This window comes from Leguminivora glycinivorella, chromosome 21, assembly GCF_023078275.1.
Source record: "Leguminivora glycinivorella isolate SPB_JAAS2020 chromosome 21, LegGlyc_1.1, whole genome shotgun sequence".
Classification (NCBI taxonomy): domain Eukaryota; kingdom Metazoa; phylum Arthropoda; class Insecta; order Lepidoptera; family Tortricidae; genus Leguminivora; species Leguminivora glycinivorella.
The window spans coordinates 7,751,804-7,775,973 of NC_062991.1; the positions used below are offsets into that span (position 1 = coordinate 7,751,804).

General features: G+C 39.9%; 2 protein-coding genes across 2 annotated transcripts in view; both read left to right on the plus strand.

Moving 5' to 3' along the window:
• The window catches only part of LOC125237420, a 411,697-nt gene that overhangs the window by 284,185 nt on the left and 103,342 nt on the right, over window positions 1-24,170 (plus strand). Inside the window, exon 3 of the mRNA XM_048144480.1 lies at window positions 23,059-23,178. Within this exon, the coding sequence (XP_048000437.1) occupies window positions 23,076-23,178 (103 nt within the window). The 5' untranslated portion in view covers window positions 23,059-23,075. The remainder of the gene's footprint in view (window positions 1-23,058; window positions 23,179-24,170) is intronic.
• Window positions 4,320-6,263, plus strand: LOC125237421 (tubulin beta chain). The gene is made up of 2 exons (XM_048144481.1): window positions 4,320-4,455; window positions 4,900-6,263. The coding sequence occupies exons 1-2, from the start codon at window positions 4,399-4,401 to the stop codon at window positions 6,184-6,186; spliced, it is 1,344 nt and encodes a 447-aa protein (XP_048000438.1). The 5' UTR covers window positions 4,320-4,398; the 3' UTR covers window positions 6,187-6,263.

Sequence of the window (24,170 nt, forward strand, 5' to 3'; positions counted from 1 at the left end):
ATAATCGTGTGTCTTGGTAAGTTGGTCTAGAACTGAAAATTTATTAAAATTATTAATTATTGTTCTTACTTCATACATACCTTTCAATTACGTTCCATCCATTATACGACCAATCCTTGGGTGAATAAGCAGTTTTTTTCTTACTTGATTGCATTGCTCAGTACTTGTACGGTATCACTGTACTGTAATTATTAGATAAATGACTAAATAAACACACAATCATATAGTTCAAAGCAAACACACTTCTATGATTGTTCCTACTAATGTTTTGATAGTTTTCAATTGCTAAAAGACTGTTTCTTTGAACTGGTAAAATATAATAAAGTATTTCTTGCGTAGGTACGTTCTATGCTTAAGGGTATTTTTTGCTTCATCTGTAATAAGGAATATTTTTTGTTGTAATTTCATAGAATAAGCACGAACATAAGAAAAAATGTATTTTGCCAGTTACAGTCGCCAAGCAGTTGAAAACTATAGAAACATATATAAAGGTTTGCCTATACACGGTGTTTCCGGTATCACTCAAAACCTCAGACACCCCAACTGATTTTTATTTTTTTAAACTCATCTAGAGTATTCATCTTTTAATCTGATCGTTACTTTTTTTTTAATTGAATTTTAAATTTTCTGTACAGCTCTACTTGACTTTTAGCTCTACACTCAATAAAATAATTGCTAACTACCATCATAAACCATAAGACTATTTATTTGTGTACGTTACTGCAACGACATAAGGTTTACCAATAGACAGCTAAGATGTCACTGTAAAACACTTTAAAGCTTTGTCACAGTAAACTTCAAATTGGACAGGTAATCGCAGTAAGCAAATAAACTCAATATTCAAAATGACAAGGTTGTAATTAGGTACGAGTTCAATTTGTTATGACTTATGATAAACATTAAGATTGAACTGACAAACAACGTCAAACTAGTAGCGGAAAAAATAATCGTCCAAGTAACCGGCCAGTATTAATACCCCTAAATACTGAAAAAAGGTAAACAACCTCTAGCAATGCGATATACACAATGTTGTATTACGAGTACAATAGAATGGGCACGTAAAAAATAACTAATAATACTAATTTAAATAAAAATATTACCCCCATTAAGATATAGCTCAATCGATTCTACTCTCGATTCTGAACAAACTGTTTTCAGGTTTTTAGTGTTAAGTGAAACACGGTGTATAACACATTTAAATACATTGTAGAAGGTCGCAAAAATTGCGATGAGTCATGGTTTGTTGCACTCGCTGATAAGAGACAGAAGCGACGCCAAGGTGTTTCGGCGCCAATTTCCGCAATTTTTTCTTCTCAGTCCTGCGGTAGACTATGCCGGTCTCGTATCGGTCTAATAAAGTCATCAGAAAAGGTGTTTCTCGAATATTACACCATAAATCGTCTTCAATAGACGTTAAGGCCAGTGAATGAATAACATACCTATGGCATTGAAAATGAAAAAATGAAAATGAAAATGAAAATGAAATATTTATTTTTCAAGTAGGCATATTACAATGCGCATATGAACGTCAATTAAAGCTACGCCGGCTCTAACCCTACGCCTCAGCCTCGAGAAGATTTCAGTCCCCCCCTCAGTTGGGAGGGGGGTATCCACTATGGGACCGGCAAGAAACTCGGCGGGCAACTTCTTTTCAAAACATTACATCTTATAATTAACATGCATTAAATAACAAGATACAATTTAACATGCAAAAGTATTCATCAAAGAATATGAGCAGACTAGGTACTCTATGGAAATTAATTTCAATAAATTATATTATCGCTTAATAATACGTCGTTCTTCTTCAGAGAAAACATATCAAATTGTCACAGAAGAAAAAGATAATATGAATCTCAATATCATTAAATATGTAATTTACCTACACAACATAAAATATAAAATATTTGATGTGCTTTCTTATCTGAACTGTGTCCTCTATACATAATACAATTATTTTAATTGCTATTCGTTTTTTGTAGTTTCTGGTCATTTGACCACAATATCATCTGATCTGACGCAATGATGATGGTAAACACTGATGTATTAGGATGAAGCATGTTTTTGTTTACAAACCTCTCTGAAGTATTTTACACATCTATTCACTCTCGATTTAAAAATATTCAAGTTATAGCGGAGAATAATATCTGCAGGAAGTGAGTTCCACTCGTTTCCTTCCATCAAGTCGTTCGCAAGATAAAATTGGATGCATAGAGCTAAGTGCAAATCAATGCAAGTTCGCCAGGGTGTAGTTTGTAGTTGCACAATTTGTCTTTTTATAGACCAACTAAGATCCCGTTATTCCAGACACTTTTGTCTTTTTATTTAATCCAACTAAAATGAATAATCATAAATCTGTGCATAAATAAACCAGAAATATAAATTTATTCTCTAGATTCGTGAAATAAACACATTTGACATGACATAACCGTTGACATTGGTTGACATTGATTAAATCAGAGTAAATATCACACTTTTTTAACAGGTTGTATACATGATATTAAAGATTCTTATTATTAGATGACGGTACCCTAGGAGGTGATGCTAATACGGTATTGGCTGACCTATTGGAAATAAAAAATAAATTTCAACGAATTGGACTTGAATTAAATTCTGATAAATGCGAATTATATCTCACCAGTTTTAATCCCGACACCATTCAAAAATTTCAGGCAATTACGCCTAACATTAAATTTGTCAACAAGGACTCACTAAACCTCCTAGGGTCACCCATCTTCGAAGAAGCTATTCCTAACATCATTACAAACGCGACTTCCAAATTCAAAAACTGCGCCGATCGCTTACTCGAGATAAATTCTCATTCCGCTCTGACTATTTTAAAATTCTGCCTATTTGTACCTAAATTTACCTATTTGCTTCGCTGCTGCCCTTTTTGGAAGCATCAAAATTTATTATCACCTATTGACGACCTCATTAGATCCTCCTTAGAGTCAATTTTAAACATTCAGCTCAGCGAGCATTCCTGGAACCAGGCGTCCCTTCCCATCAGATTCGGCGGGTTGGGTACGCGCAAAATTTCTAGTGTTGCTTTGCCGGCGTTTCTATCATCCGTCTACGGCACTTCCGCCCTCGTGGGTAAAATATTAAGGGCTTGCCCTTTAAACTACGAGACGGCGTGCCTGACGGACGCTAGAAACGCTTGGCTGACGGCTTGTCCGAGCCAAAATTTACCTGAAAAATTACACATCCAACGTTGCTGGGATGACACTATTTGTAAAATTACTTTTGACGAACTCCTTTCCAGTCCCAGTACCACTGCCACAACGCGGGCGCGGCTGTTCGCAGCCGCAGAAAAGGAATCCGGTCAGTGGCTGCACGCTTACCCTCCCCTCCCAGTGGTACCTACCTTGAGCCTGATACCCTGCGCCTAGCCGTGAGTCTCAGGCTCGGAGTAAAGGTCTGCACCCCTCATAGGTGCCCCTGCGGCACAACCGTCGACGAGCTTGGACACCATGGCCTTTCTTGTCAACTGAGTGCCGGTCGCCTCTCCAGACACTCTGCCCTGAATGACATTATACGCCGGTCTCTTGCTACCGTCAACGCGCCGGCCATCCTTGAACCAAACGGCGTTTCGAGGGACGATGGCAAGAGACCGGACGGTATGACCCTAGTTCCTTGGAAGATGGGACGGGTGCTAGTCTGGGACGCCACATGCGTCGATACACTGGCACCTTCTCATCTTCCAAGAACCTCAAACAGGGCTGGGGCAGCTGCGGAGGCGGCTGAAATAAAAAAGATGACAAAATATCGGGGTCTCGGACACCAATACCATTTTAGGGCAGTTGGCGTCGAGACCCTAGGGCCATGGGGTCCAAGCGCCCGTGAGGTTTTTAAAGAGCTGAGCGCAAAGCTCAAAGAAACTACCGGTGACCAGAGAGCTGGCAGCTTTCTCTCGCAACGCATTAGCATTGCTATTCAGCGAGGGAATGCTGCCAGCATCTTTGGCACCATGCCGCGGGGGCCATATTTAGACGTATTTTAGTTTATTTTTAGTTTAGTTTAGTTTTTAATTTAATTTTAAGTTGTTTTTTATTGTTATTTTTAGAGTTAGATATGTATTATTTATTTGTTACTTAAGTTTTATGTCTAATAAAAATATAATAAGATTCTTTGAGATAAGTTTATAAAAATTATATATACATTTTGCTAAAAAAATATAGCTATAAAAAGGAAAGTTAACAGAGTTTTATCATATTTTAAATACAAATAAAAAGCATCTGGCCGCCAAACTTGTCAAACAATTTCAAATCATTATCACCGACGTTCGAATTTCAACTCGGGTGACACTCAATTGTTTTTCGTCAGTCTAGTTGGTGGCAATAAGGCAAGTTAGGTCGGCTTCAAGAGAAGCTAATAAGTGTTCAAATTAGTTAAATAAATATGAGGGAAATCGTACACATACAGGCGGGGCAGTGTGGGAACCAGATTGGCGCTAAGGTAAGAATATTTTTGGTATATTTTAAGGAATTGCGTGGCTCCGTGTGGTGACTGGCTAAGATTTTAATTTGGGTTCCTGTCACTACAATATCACATAATTTGTTTCTTTTCAACCCTTTCAGGCGTGAATTTGTAATTTTTAAAGGCATATTATTATAGCTAAGACAAGTTTAATATTAAAATGAGCAACTTTTCAAAGGTCTCTACGAAATTTTATATGATTAAATTGCCTTCAATCTTAATAAATGTCGAGAATTCTTGACTGCGCATTATCGAGTCCCTTGGAACACATAATATGCCGAGCCTGTGCGATAAACGTAGGCCCCAATCAACTCTTACAATAATATAATAATATTCAAAAACGCGTATTTGAAGTGAGTGAAACAAGAGGAAATCTCCTTCCTAATGCAGAAAAACGTGGGCTAAGAATCGTCTTTCTTTCAGTTCTGGGAAGTAATATCAGACGAGCACGGCATCGACCCGACGGGCACATACCACGGTGACTCTGACCTGCAGCTCGAGCGCATCAATGTCTACTACAACGAAGCCACCGGCGGCAAGTACGTGCCCCGCGCCATCCTGGTCGACCTCGAGCCCGGCACCATGGACTCCGTGCGTTCCGGCCCCTTCGGACAGATCTTCCGCCCGGACAACTTCGTCTTCGGACAGTCCGGCGCCGGCAACAACTGGGCGAAAGGACACTACACCGAGGGCGCCGAGCTCGTAGACTCAGTCTTAGACGTCGTCAGGAAAGAGGCAGAAGGCTGCGACTGTCTACAAGGTTTCCAGCTAACACATTCTCTTGGAGGCGGCACCGGGGCAGGCTTAGGAACGCTCCTCATTTCAAAGATCAGAGAGGAGTACCCCGATCGCATCATGAACACTTTCAGCGTCGTACCTTCGCCTAAAGTATCTGACACTGTAGTAGAACCGTACAATGCCACCTTATCCGTCCATCAGCTGGTTGAAAACACTGATGAATCGTACTGCATCGACAATGAGGCGTTATACGACATTTGCTTCCGAACTCTGAAGCTGACCACGCCGACCTACGGAGATCTCAACCATCTGGTATCTGCGACCATGTCCGGGGTGACTACCTGCCTGAGATTCCCCGGCCAACTGAACGCAGACTTGAGGAAATTGGCTGTGAACATGGTGCCGTTCCCTCGTCTGCATTTCTTCATTCCCGGATTTGCGCCGTTGACGTCGAGAGGCAGTCAGCAATACAGAGCTTTGACAGTTCCTGAGCTGACTCAGCAGATGTTCGACGCTAAGAACATGATGGCGGCGTGCGATCCTCGTCACGGAAGGTACTTGACCGTAGCGGCCGTGTTTCGAGGCCGCATGTCGATGAAAGAAGTGGATGAACAGATGATGAACATTCAGAATAAGAACTCTTCCTACTTTGTGGAATGGATTCCGAATAACGTGAAGACAGCCGTGTGCGATATCCCGCCGCGTGGTTTAAAGATGTCTGCTACCTTCATTGGAAACTCTACGGCCATCCAGGAGTTGTTCAAGCGTATTTCTGAGCAGTTCACGGCTATGTTCAGACGCAAGGCGTTCTTGCACTGGTACACTGGGGAAGGCATGGACGAGATGGAGTTCACGGAGGCGGAGAGCAACATGAACGATCTGGTGTCGGAGTACCAGCAGTACCAGGACGCCACGGCCGAGGAGGAAGGAGAGTTCGACGAGGAGGAAGAGGGCGGAGACGAGGGCGACTAGGCTTTTATAAGTTTGCATTTGAGTGTTTTATTTACGTTTATTTTATGGTTTACTTCCAATTATATTGTTTCAAATATTACGTGCTTTTAATTCAATAGTTCCACTTTAACCCTTAAATGCATAGTGATGTATATATGCATCATCTATTGACTCAATTGACAGCATGTCAAAATTCAAATTTTAAATTTTGTCAAGGTCATGCATTTAATGGTTAAGGCCGGAAAAAGATAGACTTTATTACAATCGGACTACAATTTTTATGCCCACCATACGCTAAATTGCAGTGACATGGCAGTCTGTATTTGTCTAAACCCTTTGTATGCTGTGAGAGGCCATTTTAACCTAAAGGTCAAGGTTAACCCTTAGTGCGTTATCACATTAGGGTCCCCCCACATCTAGCGTCTTGCGAGCGTCGCGTCGGGCCAACTGTATGGGCAAAGCCTGACGCTGCGTCGACGTCGCGTCGACGCGGCGTCTTTCCATACAGTTGGCCCGACGCGACGCTCGCGAGACGCTAGATGTGGGGGGACCCTTATCCGATCCGATATCTGAATTCGGACTGATATCCCACGTCATACTCTCCGGCAGAACCACATTGTCTTTCGGAAACATAAACATATATCAGAAAATATCTATGAGATATCTATAAAATTCTAGGACCATCCAACCTGTCTACATCGAAATAAGGCTCATAAAAGTGAACTATTAGAACGAAGCCTGTTGCAGTACAAATAGTTCCCTAGTGGAAAAAACTGCATTTAATATTCAGCGGTCACTGCGCGCGATGGCCGCTGCGCCATTTAATTACTTTCACTAAAAGGAGAAATGGAATATTCATTTATAAGTTTTATAAGGAATATTGGAAAATAAGGAACTTTTCACTGGTAGTTTATTGTAATATCCATACTAATATTATAAATGGGAGTGTGTGTGTCTGTTTATCCGTCTTTCACGGCAAAACGGAGCGACAAATGACGTGATTTTTTAAGTGGAGATAGTTGAAGGGATGGAGAGTGACATAGGCTACTTTTGGTCTCTTTCTGACGCGAGCGAAGCCGCGGGCAAAAACTAGTATTGAATAAAATAATAACCGTTTGAACCGGCTATAAAAACGAACAAAAGATAAGCACGGCCGTGCAAATAAGAGACACGGCGATAATGATAGCTCACCGCTGGGCGAGTAACTATAAACATCGTCGTGTCTCTTTTATTTACGCGGGAATGATTATCTTTGGTTCGTTTTTATAGCTGATAGCTCATAGTTTATTAGCTCGCGGTGGAACCGGTGCTTTATGGCTCACCGTTGGCGGTAGGATGAGTGCCTTAAGGAAGTCGTATTTTCTTAGTAATTTGATCCAGACTGACACGGATTCTAATAATAGGTACATTTTACAAAGTAATCAAAGCAGTCCGTCGCACTGACCGCTGTATCGACGTTGTTTATTTTACACTCAGTGCAATTTGCGTTTCTGTGTCAATTAGGCTGATAGAGGTAGCTAGTGGTCCTCAAACTCTGATTAATATTATTGTTTTACTTTAAATGTTTCTATCTTTTTTAGGCCATAAGCGGCTACCGAAAAGACAGATCGTCTTACGGTAAGCGATCATCGTTGCGCAGGGACGCCAAAAAACACCCGAAGAGAAAGTTGCGTATCCGGCAGAGTACGCGTATTATATTAAAGGTCATTAATTTTACTGAGTTTGAGCACTAACCTCATGGACAGTCCTCGTGGATAAAAGAAACAGGCCTCTGTCACATTTAACTCAAGCTAAAACTGTCAACGACGTCTCCAATTTTTCACTTCATCGGCACGAAATTAGTGGCAGACCACAATCAATTATTCAACACACTGCTAACTTCACTCAGCTCACGACGTTCGAGAACAGATTGGCTTCCTTTTTGAAACCGTTGAAAACCGGACAGCCAGCCGGCATAGCCGAATGACAATATTTGACGCTAGACGTCGATCGAAACGACGTCTGGCTCTGTCTTGCCAATAATACAGTAGAATAAAGAGATTAAAGAGTACCACCGTACAGTATGGTCACTCTAGCTACCCGCTGAAAATGACGCCCACCCGCTCATGGTTAGTACCTCACAGTTACCGCCTGTCAAAAACGCGACCAGACAACCTGCCATATCTCACTTAGTTATACAAGTATGGTAGGCGTTTACCTACACGAGTTTGTACTGTGTGCGTGTGCGTAGGAACGCACCTATTTCATATATTTGATCGCCACTGTCCAAGGTGTGCTAGGTTATAGGTAAACGGGGGCTTGGTTTCCGCTACTCGACGTCATAAGTTTGCGCCTGTTTTGCGTGATGGGTTGCGGCACTATTCTTGCCAACCCAACTATACCAGAAAGCCTAGCAGACCCTTTATTGCCGTGTCGTGCCGTGCCAGTGCCGTAGCCGACGACGATGACGAGGTGTGACGATAGAGATATACTACGATATCGATATTATCGTGAGCGTTCGTGCATTTGGCTACGTACTCCGTCGTCAAAAGAGCTAAATCGGCAGTTATTTCGGCCGATATCGAATCGGAAGTCGACTGACTCGTGCATCCGCTGCGAAGGCTTCGGTTGAATATTTCAGAGATCGCATTGCCAATGCTTAGCAACCTATACCTAAAATTCTTCCATTATAATTTTCATTTATTTATCTTTTCTCTTAGGCTAGGGTTTTTACAGGTGCCCGATTGATATTCCGAAATAAAATACGCCGATTTTCGGTACGCCAACAACGATTCGCCGACGCCTTTTTTGGCCGAATAACGATTGGAAAATTCTCATTTCGCATAATATTCGTTCGTAAACGGAGTCGGTAAGCAGAAATTTGATACGCCGATTTACTTTTCGTCGAATAATCATTTAGTAATTATAAAACTGGCCGACAAAAAATTGGTCGAAACACAATAACTATTAACCTAACCTGGCCAAGCGGGGCAGGGCCCAAGCTGCCGGTGGTTAGGGCTGCAGAGCGAGGAACCGTCGGACTATCCGGGCCGTGTTTAAAGAATCACCGCCTTCTGCATCTGCGGCCCTTGATCCAGCCACCTAGCGAGAGTCTCAGAATGTTGGTCGAGACTCCTGGCTATGAGACCGTCCGCTGAAACGACTATCAGAACAATGATACGAAAGTGTGTCTGTGTGTCTTTTTGTTTTATCTCGGGCTTAAACCGATCTGATTTGTAGTAGTTCAAATTTGGTACCAAGAAAATTGAGTCCCGGGGAAGGACGTGGAACATTTTTTCCCCGGAATAAAAAGGGATCCCTTTCGATATTTAATGAATTGTGATGAGAATCTATTTAATAACCCTAAACAGTATTAAGGGCATTACATTGCAGAGCTGCAAACTTTTCTTTATGCTAAACCTGCTATCGACCAAAGATCTTATTAAAGTTTGAAAAACACTGACTGCACTCAAATTTTGTGCGGTAAATCTACATTTCTTTTAAAATAAACAAAATGTGCACCCAGTGTTGTTTATAACCAGCCTGAACCATATTTCCTTATCTTTGGCCTCATAATTTCTGAATGTACCAACTGATAATGTACCAAGGTTGTGAAACTTATGAAATAGTATTTTATGCAACTGGTGGTTAAAAGAGGTCAAAAAAGGTGAGTGGCGTGGGTAACAATTTGAGGCGAAGCCGAAAATTGTTAATAAAGACGCCACGAGCATTTTTTGACTCAGTTAAACACCATTGCATACAATACTTTTTCTACGACCAAGCACTTATTTTGAAAGAAAATTATAAATCAACAAATACCTACTTTCAGTCATCTTAGTTATCTAGTGGACCGCCTACCATTTTGAATATGCAGTTTGAGTGCAAACATGAAAATAAAACTGTCTATGGTATGGTTCTTTGAAGCCTGACCACTAAGACGAATCGAGCCGAGTTGAATCGAGTTCTCATACATTTGAATGCGATTCGACGCGTCGCCAATGAACGCAGCAGAAAACGAAGGAGTCTCGACTCTGCGAATTGGTTTGTTAAGTTGGTAGCAATGTATTTACTGAACTGTAACAGCTATATCGTGCTACTTCTACTAAATGTTTTCAGGGTATAGACTAGATAGACTTGTCCTGACATCTTTTATGTAGGGTTTTTAAGTTCTATGCACGACCTTGTAACTCACGAATAACAGTACGGGAGTAGAAAAAACAAATAAGACTCGTCAGTAATATGATATCAAATCTACTGCATCTCCTCTCAACGCTGACGTCACAAAATCAACTATGAGTTGTACAAATAAAGCTCAAAATTTTAAATTTCGAAGACACAGCGAAGGTTACCTACTCGTAATTGTAATTTCAACAAAGTCATATTTGGTTGAAGAGTCACTGTAAAAAAAACTGTGAGTGTAAAACTATAGAGTTGATATTCGAAGAATACGTGCAGAAATATACGGTTTTATGCCGGCCTAGCAGAAGTGACAATCTTTGACGCTTCGTAGCGATAGAAACGCAGTCTAGCTCTGTCGCTCCACTACAGAAGAGCGGTGAGAGCTAGCTACGTAGCGATTGTGACGTTGGCTAAGTACCCAGGATAGAAAGAATTTGAGATTAACTTAACTAAACAGTTTCTGCAGAATCCACTGGTAATAGACATAAGAGAGAAAACAAAGGGTTGTTTCTAGAGAGTTACTGCCTAAGAAAAATGTGAAGTCACAGTGCATAGACACAGGCTTAAAACTTTTAAACCCGTTTTGACAATTTAGCACATATTCTTAGCTTGATATGTATTAAAATGTCAAATATCATTATTAGCGCCATCTAGCCGAGAGTCCCCCAAAGGTGTATCGCCATCTAGCCCACCGTACCTTTTTCTCTATGGTTCCGAGGTACGTTGTTTTCTTAAACTTTATCCGTCTATACGGAGTAACATCATACTAATATTATAAATGGGAAAGTGTGTGTATCTGTTTGTTTGTCCGTCTTTCACGGCAAAACGGAGCGACGAATCTACATTTCTTTTAAAATAAACAAAGTATGCAATGCACCCAATGTGGTTTATAACCAGCCTGAACCATAGTTCTTTAACATTGGCCTCATAATTTCTGAATGTACCAAATAATAAAAGTACCAAGGTTGTGAAACTTATGAAAAACAAATAAAACTCGTCAGTAATATCAAAAATACTGCATCTCCTCTCAACGCTGACGTCTGAAAATCAACTACGAGTGGCACAAATAAAGCTCAAAATTTTAAATTTCGAAGACGCAGCGAAGGTTACTCGTAATTGTAATTTCAACAAAGTCATATTTGGTTGAAGAGTCACTGTAAAAAACTGTGAGTGTAAAACTATAGAGTTGATATTCGAAGAATACGTGCAGAAATATACGGTTTTCTGCCGGCCTAGCAGAAGTGACAATCGTTGACGCTTCGTATCGATAGAAACGCAGTCTAGCTCTGTCGCTCCAGTACAGAAGAGCGGTGAGAGCTAGCTACGTAGCGATTGTGACGTTGGCTAAGTACCCAGGATAGAAAGAATTTGAGATGGCCGATAGAAATGCGAATGTTGAGGTGCATCTGTAGAATTGTACGCGGATCGATAGGTTGGGAGTTGGGGGGATTTTCACCCGGTGGTATTTCTGAAACGTTAGATATTTTTATTCGATATTTGAATAAAGCTTAGGTACTATATTTGAGTTAAGCTTTTAACTGTAACATTTTTAGCTCAAGCAATGCTGAGCCGAACAGAGCCAGAGATGCCTCTTAACTAAACAGTTTCTGCAGAATCCACTGATAATAGACATTAGAGAGAAAACAAAGGGTTGTTTCTAGAGAGTTACTGCCAAAAAATGTGTAGTCACAGTGCATAGACACAGGCTTAAAACTTTTAAACCCGTTTTGACAATTTAGCTCATATTCTCAGCTTGATACCTATGTATTAAAATGTCAAATATCATTATTAGCGCCATCTAGCCGAGAGTCCCCCAAAGGTGTATCGCTATCTAGCCCACCGTACCTTTTTCTCTATGGTTCCGAGGTACAGTCAAGTGCAAAAATACGTATCGATTTTATCCGCTTAAAAATATGTACCGAGACCTTATTCCGCCGACATAAAGTGCTATGGGACATATTTTTGATAAGTTGTACGCACCCATATTTTTACACTTGACTGTACTTACGTTGTTTTCTTAAACTTTATCCGTCTATACGGAGTAACATCATACTAATATTATAAATGGGAAAGTGTGTGTGTCTGTTTGTTTGTCCGTCTTTCACGGCAAAACGGAGCGACGAATTGTCGTGATTTTTTAAGTGGAGATAGTTGAAGGGATGGAGAGTGACATAGGCTACTTTTTGTCTCTTTCTAACGCGAGCGAAGCCACGGGCAAAAGCTAGTACCTCTATATGTCTTTGGAGAAAATAGTAAACGTATGGATAGCGCCATCTTCTATTAGAACGTTTGTGCTTTAACTCGCTCGTGCTATCTTCGCGTCTCTTTAATTTACACGGAGCGACTATCTTTTTTTCCGCGCGATTCTAAGTATGAATCGCACAAAAAAATACCCATGAGACAAAAAAAGTGGGGTGGACAACTTTAAAAAAATGACCCTATTAATTCAACATTTATTTGTGTTACAGCTACGATTATACAGCGCGTAAACGTAATAAGGGTGATAAACTGATAAATGAAACCAGGCATATAATTCAATATTGTTATCATTATTTAAGAGGTGTTTTTGAGTTACTCTTAATTTTTACCCCATTACGAATTTTTGAAAAATTTCTCAGCAGCAATGTACTTCAAACGGGGTTGCGATGACAATCAATGACAACTGTCACGAGCGTTTAACGCGAATGTGTTTGCATTACGTTGCGGGCCGAATTAATTTGAATGGATAAAAAAAATATTAAAATTTTAAGGAAAAGCTGTCCTATACTCACCACCGTTAAGAGGTTCTCCCGTATTAGGTTTACACCTTGTATACTTACAGCTTTACCGCCACAAGACAAATGAAAGTTTACCTACTCACAGCTCCATTCATTTTGAAATACTAACGACTGGGTACAGTTTATTGTGCCATAAAACGCGTTATTTATTATGTTTCGTGACCCCGATACAAGTCAAGGCTGGTCAGTGCAATTAAAGGTTTACTAATATAATAGCAATGCCCTCATTAGCGGACACACACGATATTCATACTACACTAATATTATAAATGGGAAAGTGTGTGTGTCTGTTTGTTTGTCCGTCTTTCACGGCAAAACGGAGCGAGTCGACGAATTGACGTGATTTTTTAAGTGGAGATAGTTGAAGGGATGGAGAGTGACATAGGCTACTTTTTGTCTCTAACGCGAGCGAAGCCGCGGGTAAAAGCTAGTAATCTATAATTCTCACTGGCAACGCTTTCGCAGCGCTACGTTTTCCCGCTTTCTAGTACAGTTATTTGGTTAAATTTTGTGACTATTCAGACAACTGTCACGCCATCCTGACGGACACACTAACGCCGTGGCTTGCGTGGGCGACGGTCGCGTGATGGTCGCGCGACGGCGATGCGACGCATACGAAATCAAACGTTATCGATATGGAAGTATGAGACGCGACGGCGACCGTCGCCCACGCAAGACACGGCGTAATACTCAGTAGTAAACAGATTTCTATCTACTAATCTAATCTTCCTATCTACTAATAAAGTAAAACAGGTATATTTATTTCTTTTTAAACATTTTATAAAGGAAACGGTTTACTTTCTTAAGTTTTTTTTTTTTTGCTGTTGTATTTTTTTGTGTTTTTTATTCAATTAATCAATACTTAAAATCTGAAAAATAATCTTATTTTGTCTAATCTAAAAAGTCGAATCTATAGATACAGGTGCTTGAAGTTTGCCTTAATATCGTACTACAGACCCATTTTCGCTAGCTTAAATTAGCAGCGTCTGCCAGACGTAATTAGCGCCTACTATTATATGCAGCCACAGACGACGATGTCGAGCGATTTAAAATAGCCACCTAGTGCACTATTCTCATTGCTTAGAAATAGGGTAAATGAAGATATTGGACACCAGACCCTTTAGCTCAACTTGCCTTGTCGCGAGTCCTTACATCAAGCGCGACGTCAAGTAAGGACTCGCGCACGACAAGGCAACTTGTGCTAGAAGATTAGTACTGTCTTTCTGCTGAGGCAGAGATGAGCTGAAAAAAACCGACCAAGAGCGTGTCGGGCCACGCTCAGTGTAGGGTTCCGTAGTTTTTTGTATTTTTCTCAAAAACTACTGAACCTATCAAGTTCAAAACAATTTTCCTAGAAAGTCTTTATAAAGTTCTACTTTTGTGATTTTTTTCATATTTTTTAAACATGTGGTTCAAAAGTTAGAGGGGGGGGACGCACTTTTTTTCCTTTAGGAGCGATTATTTCCGAAAATATTAATATTATCAAAAAACGATCTTAGTAAACCCTTATTCATTTTTAAATACCTATCTAACAATATATCACACGTTGGGGTTGGAATGAAAAAAATATCAGCCCCCACTTTACATGTAGGGGGTACCCTAATAAAACATTTTTTTTACATTTTTTATTTTTGCACTTTATTGGCATGATTGATATACATATTGGTACCAAATTTCAGCTTTCTAGTGCTAACGGTTACTGAGATTATCCGCGGACAGACGGACGGACGGACGGACGGACGGACGGACAGACAAACATGGCGAAACTAAAAAGGCTACGTCCAACAAAATGTGAGAATTCATCGAATAATCTTTTCCTCTCTTTTGTTTCCATCGGACAGCGAGAGATGCCATCACGAATATACATTGAATCTCTTATTAAAACCTCATTGCGTAAAATTGTGGTTACTAGGCAACAATGTTTATATGTCAATTAGACTTCTGAAAATTTTAGATTCAATATACGTTGTACATTGCTTTTTGAGATTCTTTTCGTTAATATAGATATACATATTTAATTACTTCCATATAGTCAGTAGTCACCATTAAGCTTCCAAAAGTATTAATATATAGTGCGACTCCCAACTTTAAAAGGTGATGTGCCCAGAGTAATAATGGATAATTTAATGACTACAAAATTGTTGATCGGCAACCTAGAAGGAAAAACAAATTGGTCAACGTGGAAATATAAGATATGTATCGCCTTAAGAAGCATTCCAAATGCGTTGGATGTTGTTGAAGGCAAATTAGCGAAACCCGCTCAAGTAGAGGGAGCAGAGGCCGCAGCGGCAGCAGGAGCAGGAGACCAGCTTGCTACCTACACCAAGGCTGACTGCAGTGCTCTGCTTCTCCTAACAAGCAACATGACAGATGAAACACTTCAAAAGGTCATGCGGTACAACACTGCTCGAGAAGTCTGGTTAGAACTCCATAGATTGTTTGACGGAACTAACGAAGACAAAAGCTATAATCTATGCATGAACTTCTTTGGATTCAAAAGGAGTCCAGAAGATGACATAGCGACTCACATGAGTAAATTGAAGAATATTTGGTCCGAACTTAATCAAGACTTGAAAAAAGATAATAAAGAGTTACCCGAACTATTATTGATCTGCAAAATTCTTGATACACTAAGTGAGGAATATTCGACTTTTAAAAGTAGCTGGCTTTTAGTTCCGAAAGCAGATAGAACAATAGAGAGTTTGACAAATCATCTTTGTGCTTACGAAAGATCAATCAAGGGTCCTGTGCCTGATCAAGAAGCATTAGTTACTCACTCAAATGATGTTCGAGTAATCGATAAGAAAAACAAAGATAAAAAGATTAAATGCAATTACTGTTCTAAAATCGGTCATCGTGTCAAGAACTGTCAAAAGTGGATACGAGATGGCAAACCTCCGAAGAACATAAATGCACAGAAGGGCGAAAGTACGCCATCAACTTCCCAAGCGTCAGTAGTTAATATGACAGTAATGCTGGTGCAGGAAGAAGTCTTAGTCGTTGAGCATGACAAGGACAATTGGTACGTAGATAATGGTGCCACTAGCCATATAACAAATAGAAGCGACTTGTTTACAACTTTCAATAATTTTGATGACAGGCATACCGTTACAACAGCCAATGGTCATGTTTTACAAGCCAAAGGAAAAGGATCGGTAGTCTTAGAAACGAATGTTAATGAAAAAGTCTCAACTATTACTTTAGAAGATGTATGGTATGTTCCAGGTATCCAGAAAAATCTATTCTCGGTCCTAGCAGCTCACGATAAGAATCCCGATAGCAAGTTTATATCTACAACTCAAAATTGCAGTATATCTATAAATGGAAATGTCAAGGTTATCGGAAGACGAAACAAATTTGGTGGTCTCTATAAATTAGATGTCCAGAATGTCATACCAAAGAAGATGGTAGCCTGTCTGACAACAGAGACTCAACTTTACCATGAGAGATTTGCCCACCAGAATAAGCGGCATATTAGAGCGTTTGTGAAACGAGAGTTAGGGATAGAGCTTCCCATTGATGATTCATTATGTGAAAGCTGCATTTTTGGTAAATCGCACAAGCTAAAATTCGGTACGAGAAGTAGAGCATCACATCCAGGTGAGCTAATTCATAGTGACGTGTGCGGACCATTTCCCAACTCTATCACAGATTTACGATATTTCGTACTATTTCGTGACGATTACTCTGGATATCGTATGATTTACTTTATGAAAGCCAAGTCTGAAGTAAAACAAAAACTAGAACAAATGATTTTAGAAGCTCACAATCAAGGTCACCCAATAAAGACACTTTTGAGTGACAATGGAGGCGAATATGACAATAAAGATGTCAGAGATATTCTTGCAAAGAATGGAATCAAACAGAGGCTGACAATGCCATACACGCCGGAGCAAAGCGGTTGTTGCGAACGTGATCATCGCACGTTAGTCGAAGCAGCAAGAACGATCATGTATAGCGGCGAAGGCTTTCCTCAAGCGCTTTGGGCAGAGATTGTTAACACGGTAACATACGTCATTAATAGAACAGGTCCCTCCAGAGTGGAGAATAAGTCACCGTTTGAACTATGGAATGGCAAGAAACCAAAGATATCGCATTTAAAGATAATTGGCAGCACGTGTTATGCTCACATTCCCAAGCAAAAGAGACAGAAACTTTCGAAGAAAGCGCTTAAAGGAAGACTTGTCGGATACGATAATGATGACGGTTATCGTATATGGGCGGCAATAGAAAATGACAAATATAGACTTATACGATCTCGCGATGTCATATTTGACGAAAAGCCGCTCAACAGACAAAACTACTCTGAGATTAAAGTGCCCCAGAAATCTAGAGATTCGAAAAAGAATGAACTGGAAATAAAAATTGTCTCACCAGAAATTCGTCCAGCATTCAAGTTTGGTGTGCCAGTACCAAACGACTCTCCAATATATCCCCAAGAAAATACATCGCCGTTCGAATTTAGGGAGGAAAATCAAGTCGAAGACACAATACATGTCGGTGAAATGCCATTTCGAGTCGATGAAAGACAAGAAGTCGAAGATTCATCATTCTCTGAGGAAAGATCAGAAGGTTTAGCGGAGGTGACTAATCCAATCGCGTCTGAGTCAGTTCCTATCGAAGAAGAGGCATTCTCTGAGGAAAGATTAGAAGGTTTAGCAGAGGAGACTAATCCAATCGCGTCTGAGTCAGTTCCTATCGAAGAACAGGAAGAACCATTCTTTGACACCGAACATTCCTTACAGCCCAAATACGACTTAAGACCAAGATCGACCCTTCGACCTCCAAAGAAATTCGACGACTATGTATGTAATGTTGATACCCTTACAGATCCTCAGTCCTACAGGGAGGCTATGAAGAGCCCTCTAAGAGGAAAATGGGAGGACGCTATGAAAAGAGAGCTAGCATCTTTAAAAGAGAACGACGTGTGGACACTTAGTGAACTGCCACCAAATAGAAAGGCACTCTCATCAAAATGGGTATATAGAATCAAGAGAAATCCTGATGGCTCTATAGATAAATTTAAAGCACGACTTGTAGTAAAGGGCTTTAAACAGCGAAAAGGAATTGATTATGACCAAACTTTCAGTCCCGTTGCAAGGATGGCAATAATAAGAGCGCTTATAAGCGTTGCAGCTAAGGAAAGGCTGGTACTTACGCAATTTGACGTCTCAACAGCATTCCTATATGGAAGACTTCAAGAAGACATATATATGGAACAGCCAGAAGGTTTTAATGATGGCAGCTCCAACAAAGTTTTAAAGTTAAAGCGCAGTCTATATGGACTTAAACAAGCACCACGCTGTTGGAACTCATGCTTCGCTGAAATCCTTTTAGACTTAGGCTTTACACAGAGTGATGCAGATAGTTGTTTGTTTACTAAGAAGACAAATGGAAAGAAGCTTCTCATAACCTTGTATGTGGATGATGGACTAGTTGCTGCTACTGATGCAGAAGTTACCAAAGATTTTTTGAATGATTTGCAAAAAAGGTTCAAGATAACGACAAAGCCTGCATCCTACTACTTAGGATTAGAAATAACACAAGAAGAAGATGGATCTGTCGGAATAAAGCAAGAATCCTATACAAAAAAGATTCTGGAAAGATTCCATATGAGTGACTGTAACCCTATTTCAACTCCCATTCAAAAGGAATCAGTGTCACAGACTAGTGAAAAAGGGAAAGTCGCACAACGCGAAAAGAATTTTCGATACAGAGAAGCAGTAGGTGCTCTGACGTACCTGATGGTTGGAACACGTCCAGATATTGCTTATGATGTCGGTATTGCATCTAGAAAGCTTGAGAACCCCGACGATTCGGATTGGCTCATGGTCAAAAAGATTTTTAGATACTTGAAGGGAACAACCAGCTTCGGTATAAAATACAAATCAGACCATCCCGAAGGCTTTATTGTTGGATACAGTGACGCTGACCACGGGGAGATCAAACAACAGGAAGATCGACCACTGGTGTCACCTGTTTATACTCGGGAGGAGCTGTCTCGTGGCTGAGCCAAAGACAACCATCAGTTTCAATCTCTACCACTGAAGCCGAGATCGTTGCCGCAAGTGAAGCCACAAAAGAATTAATCTGGCTTCAGAGAGTATTTAATATGCTGACTCAGCTTAAAGAAGTGCCAATTCTCTTCGTTGATAATGAATCAGCAATTCGACTTGCTCACAATCCTGAATTCCATAAGAGAACGAAACATATACAAATTAGGCACTTCTTCGTGAGAGAAAAAGTCCTTGAAGGATTAATAACCGTGGAAAGGATAACCACAACAGATCAATTGGCAGACATGTTTACTAAACCAATGCCAAGACCGAGGCTCAATGAACTGAGAAAAAGAATCGGCTTGACACACATTGTTGAGGGAAAGTATTAAAACCTCATTGCGTAAAATTGTGGTTACTAGGCAACAATGTTTATATGTCAATTAGACTTCTGAAAATTTTAGATTCAATATACGTTGTACATTGCTTTTTGAGATTCTTTTCGTTAATATAGATATACATATTTAATTACTTCCATATAGTCAGTAGTCACCATTAAGCTTCCAAAAGTATTAATATATAGTGCGACTCCCAACTTTAAAATCTCTCACGTTTCCTATCATGTCCGTATTTATTCGCCTCATGGGAAATGCAGCAAAACATGAGAAACTTGAGTTTGACCATAAAGTACTGCCCAATTAACCGAAATAAGGATATTAAATACTCGTGTTTATATTCACTCCAGCCTGCGGCTGTCGTGAATGTATCACGACACTCGTATTTAATGGCCCCCTTACCTCCTTGTTGCACAATGTACCATTTTTTTATGTCAAATACTACAAAAGACAACCATTTATTGTTCCAAATTCGATATGAGTCTAGTAGCCTATTGATTCAGCCTGCCAATTTTTAATATATATGATGGCAGCTAAGTTTGTGAAGTTTTGGAATGTTGTTGTGGTGTGTAATGGCAGGTAGAAATGTTGAAGGCCCAATCCTTCAACATTTTGGTCCACGATTTTCGGACAAAAGAATTGCCCTTTGGCTTGTTGAGGATCAATCGTTAAATCACGAGGCACATGCCACCATGTCTGTCACGTTCTAACAAGTATGTAAGCGCGAATGTGACGCACGACCTGTTTACGACGAGTGATGAATTGATGATACTACCACAGAACGGGTATAAGTGGCATTGACGAAGAGTGTCGAAGAGTCTATGCTCAAGCAATCGGCGAATGAAAACTCAGATGATGATGTTGAGAATGGCTACTTATAGGGATATCTTTAATCTTATTCCTTGGACTTTTACTTGGTAAGCAATCGGAATATATCTAGACGGGAACTTGGGAAGCAGCATACGGATTTGCAACGATTTAAATTATCGATGTTTGGCAGAACCTGTGCGACGTGCGTTCCAGGAAGATTAGATGGACGGATAGAGCTACATACTCGTACAGATGGGGTGCATAATCCTTGTGGTACATTCTAGGAAACATTCGTAATTATGATGCTAGTAGCTTTTGCCCGCGGCTTCGCTCGCGTTAGAAAGAGACCAAAAGTAGCCTATGTCACTCTCCATCCCTTCAACTATCTCCACTTTAAAAATCACGTCAATTCGTCGCTCCGTTTTACCGTGAAAGACGGACAAACAAACAGACACACACACTTTCCCATTTATAATATTAGTATGGATTTCTGAAACTGCAGACTGATACGGTAGACTTGTTACTATGTTTCAATGAAAATACATGTAATGATAAAGCTTTACATAAATGTAAAGGTTGGGTAAAGGATTACGCAACATCTGTTTCCTGTATCCATGTGAAGCCTGACCAGAAATATATTACTATGCGCCATGTTGCAGAATTTAATTTAGAACTATTTTCGTCATACTATACTGAACTGTCAAGCGCACGGTGTATGTATAGGTAATTAAAACCTTCATTTAACGAACTACGTATATAGAGTTAAATTCTTTGGCACGTCTATGGTTAAGTGACATTTGTCACATCCCTGTCATCGCATGGAAATGCATGACGTGTGCATGACATTTGTTTTAGTAATTGTTGAATAATAAATAATAGTATGTTATAAGTAACAAAAATAGGTAGGAACAGCAGATACAAAATTGAGTGCGTTCCTGCAAAATACAAGTTTTATTGCTATTCGCAGTAGCCTCAAAAGGCAGACAAAAATGTCTCAAAGCAAAATATACTCCTATTTTTGAAAACAAGCAAAATCTCATAAAGATTCGAAGCTGACCCCTCAACCTGTTCGTAAGATGTAAGATATTCAAGCGTTTCGAAAGTAGGGCAAAGCGATACACTCTAAAATGTGGAGCAGACCGAATGAGGAAGATTCTTGGGAATAACAAGTCAAATACTGACAAATTTAGAAGTAGCTGAGAAGGCATAATTATCCATACTAATATTATAAATGGGAAAGTGTGTGTGTCTGTTTGTTTGTCCGTCTTTCACGGCAAAACGGAGCGACGAATTAAAGTGATTTTTAAGTGGAGATAGTTGAAGGGATGGAGAGTGGCATAAGCTACTTTTGGTCAAAAGCTGATCTGACTTAACGAAGCGAAAAGATGGTAAAATGTATATGGACAACATACATACAATCACCCCTGTTTCCCAGAGGGGTATATAGACAAGCTCTCGGACTTAAAAGAAAATAACTTAAATTATTGATACAGTACAGTCGTCATTAAATATGTCGGAGCTGCCAAATCTCTCACAAATATCGGAGCACGCCTCTATTGTCAAAACGTTATCCATACTAATATTATTAATGGGAAAGTGTGTGTGTCTGTTTGTTTGTCCGTCTTTCACGGCCAAAACGGAGCGACGAATTGACGTGATTTTTTAAATGGAGATAGTTGATGGGATGGAGAGTGATATAGGCTACCTTTTGTCTTTTTCTAACGCGTGCGTTACTACAAAATATCTAATTTTGAAGAATCAGGTCGGAATTTAACCAAAACATTTTAAAACGCCTATAAATATGTTATAACAAAGTAATATACCTACCCTCACACCTCCGCAAAAGGCCAAAGCATTGACATATTTTTGTAACGAGGCATTAAAGTTGTTTTAGGATGTAAGTAGGCCTAAAGGTTCAAAACTCGAAGTAAAATATAACATAGGTGTAATGAATGTTTTGATGAACTTTAAAGGTATTCTGGGTACCTATCATTTTATATTCACAGGCGTAGATAATGTTAATTGATATATATTGTAGCGGTGGAAAATGGATCAATTTTTAGGTAAACCGCGTGTTTCAAAACTGATTTTTTACAAAACTGAATATACAAAGTATTCTGTGACAGAATTTGGAAGAATATATTTATATAAGTCCCTATTTTTTCTATAACGTAGTCCAATAAAATCAAGTCTTTAGTGTTCTTTACATATCCCGCGACTTTTTTGGTCTACTCTGTTTGGCCTAAAGGTTGACTGGTAGACTGCTAAATGCCCTGTAGCATTAAGTCCGCCTTTTGTAACTATATATTTTTACTGTGCAAGAAAGTTTAAATAAATAAATAAATATCTATCAATGAAAATCAGAAGAGAAGCTTTTGCTTCTGTACAAATCCATACATAGAGATACAAAGGCACTTCTTCATGCACATACATTGCAGAAATTGAAGAACTCGGCAGTCGCTGATTAGTAAATTCTATACAAATTAAGAAGTCCAACAAAAGCTCTTTATTTATCTACAAATTTTCACTTCTCTTTCCATCCATAAAATAAATGAACCAAACGAAAATCCATCAAGCGAAGCTTGATCAATCCTCCACCTGACCCTTTAGCACAAGTTGCCTTGCCGCGCGCGAGTCCATACATCAAGCGCGACTTCAAGTATGGACTCGCGCGCGACAAGGCAAGTTGTGTTGAGGGTCAGATCTTCACTGAAACTGTCTTAACTAAATCTTAACATCACCTATCTCTCTTTCCAGTACCCGGAGTGAAAGCCATGGCAATACTCAACTGCCTGCTGGCTCGCCAGCTGTGCTTCGAGGACGCCTCCTGTTCCGCCATCTTGGAGATCATCCCGCGCGTCTGTGGCTCTGAACTTGGTGAGTTTCTAGAACATTCTAGATGTTTCTGGAAGGATCAACTACCTGTTGTCGCCAGCGTCAGTTAAGCTTAAGCATCTCTTGGAGATCAAATTGTTTGTTATTTCTGATTGAAAACCGTCCTCAAGAGGTTGCTTTTGAAGATACAAATTACTTCGTACCCTGAGAGTGCCGTCGTCGATGGATCCAGGAACGAGTCATAGAGGTCATTGCCCTGTAATCCAGTGGTTTAGGCACTAGATCAAGCAAACGTATCTACTTAGCGTGTCAAATGAACTCATGCAGTAAAATCCACTGAGTTGTCCGTCTTTAATCGAAGCTTGCAGCTTTCAGGCGTAAATTTTTGTAAGTTGAAGTTAACAAAAGCATTAAAAATGCCTTGTTACGTGATATTAAATTGCAACAACAAAAAAATTATGAACATTCAAGGGCCTGAGACATATTTAAAATCACAGGCAAGTAACAACTCCAGTACAAAATCTGACACGCTCGGCCCGTATAAAAATAGGCGAATTTGTTTCTTCTATCCAAATCTAGTTCTAATCTGTGGGTTTAGGAAATAGGCTTGAGATGGAAACTTGCCACGTGAACCTCCATGAGTACTAAGCTCGATTCTCCCTTGCAGTGCGATTCTTCATTGAAGTGTGGCATGATCCCACCTAGATTTTTGTGACTAATGTTGTCCGCATGGTCCTGATTCGTGCTAGATGCTCGACTAACTCCTCTATCTAGGCTTCAAGTGTTTATCAATGGCTGCGGTGCTAACAAACTAAATCGTACTTAATAACGACTGTATTCTAATCACTATGTCCTACCTTATGTCCTCGATTTTTTAGCGACAAATATCGCGGCCATAGACTGGGTATAATTTACAAATTCCGCTACAATGTCGAGTCAGCCGTCTGAGCCGTAGTCTGATATTTTATTCCCGACTCCCTCAAGACGAGGGAAGGTCAAAACACTCGTTGAGACCTCTGTTACACCGTCACCAA

Bases quoted from the DNA above. Each gene is read 5' to 3' on its own strand.
- LOC125237421 (XM_048144481.1), top strand. From the start codon at position 4,399: ATGAGGGAAATCGTACACATACAGGCGGGGCAGTGTGGGAACCAGATT. The intron at 4,456-4,899 runs GTAAGAATATTT...TCTTTCTTTCAG, and splicing joins GGAACCAGATTGGCGCTAAG to TTCTGGGAAGTAATATCAGA.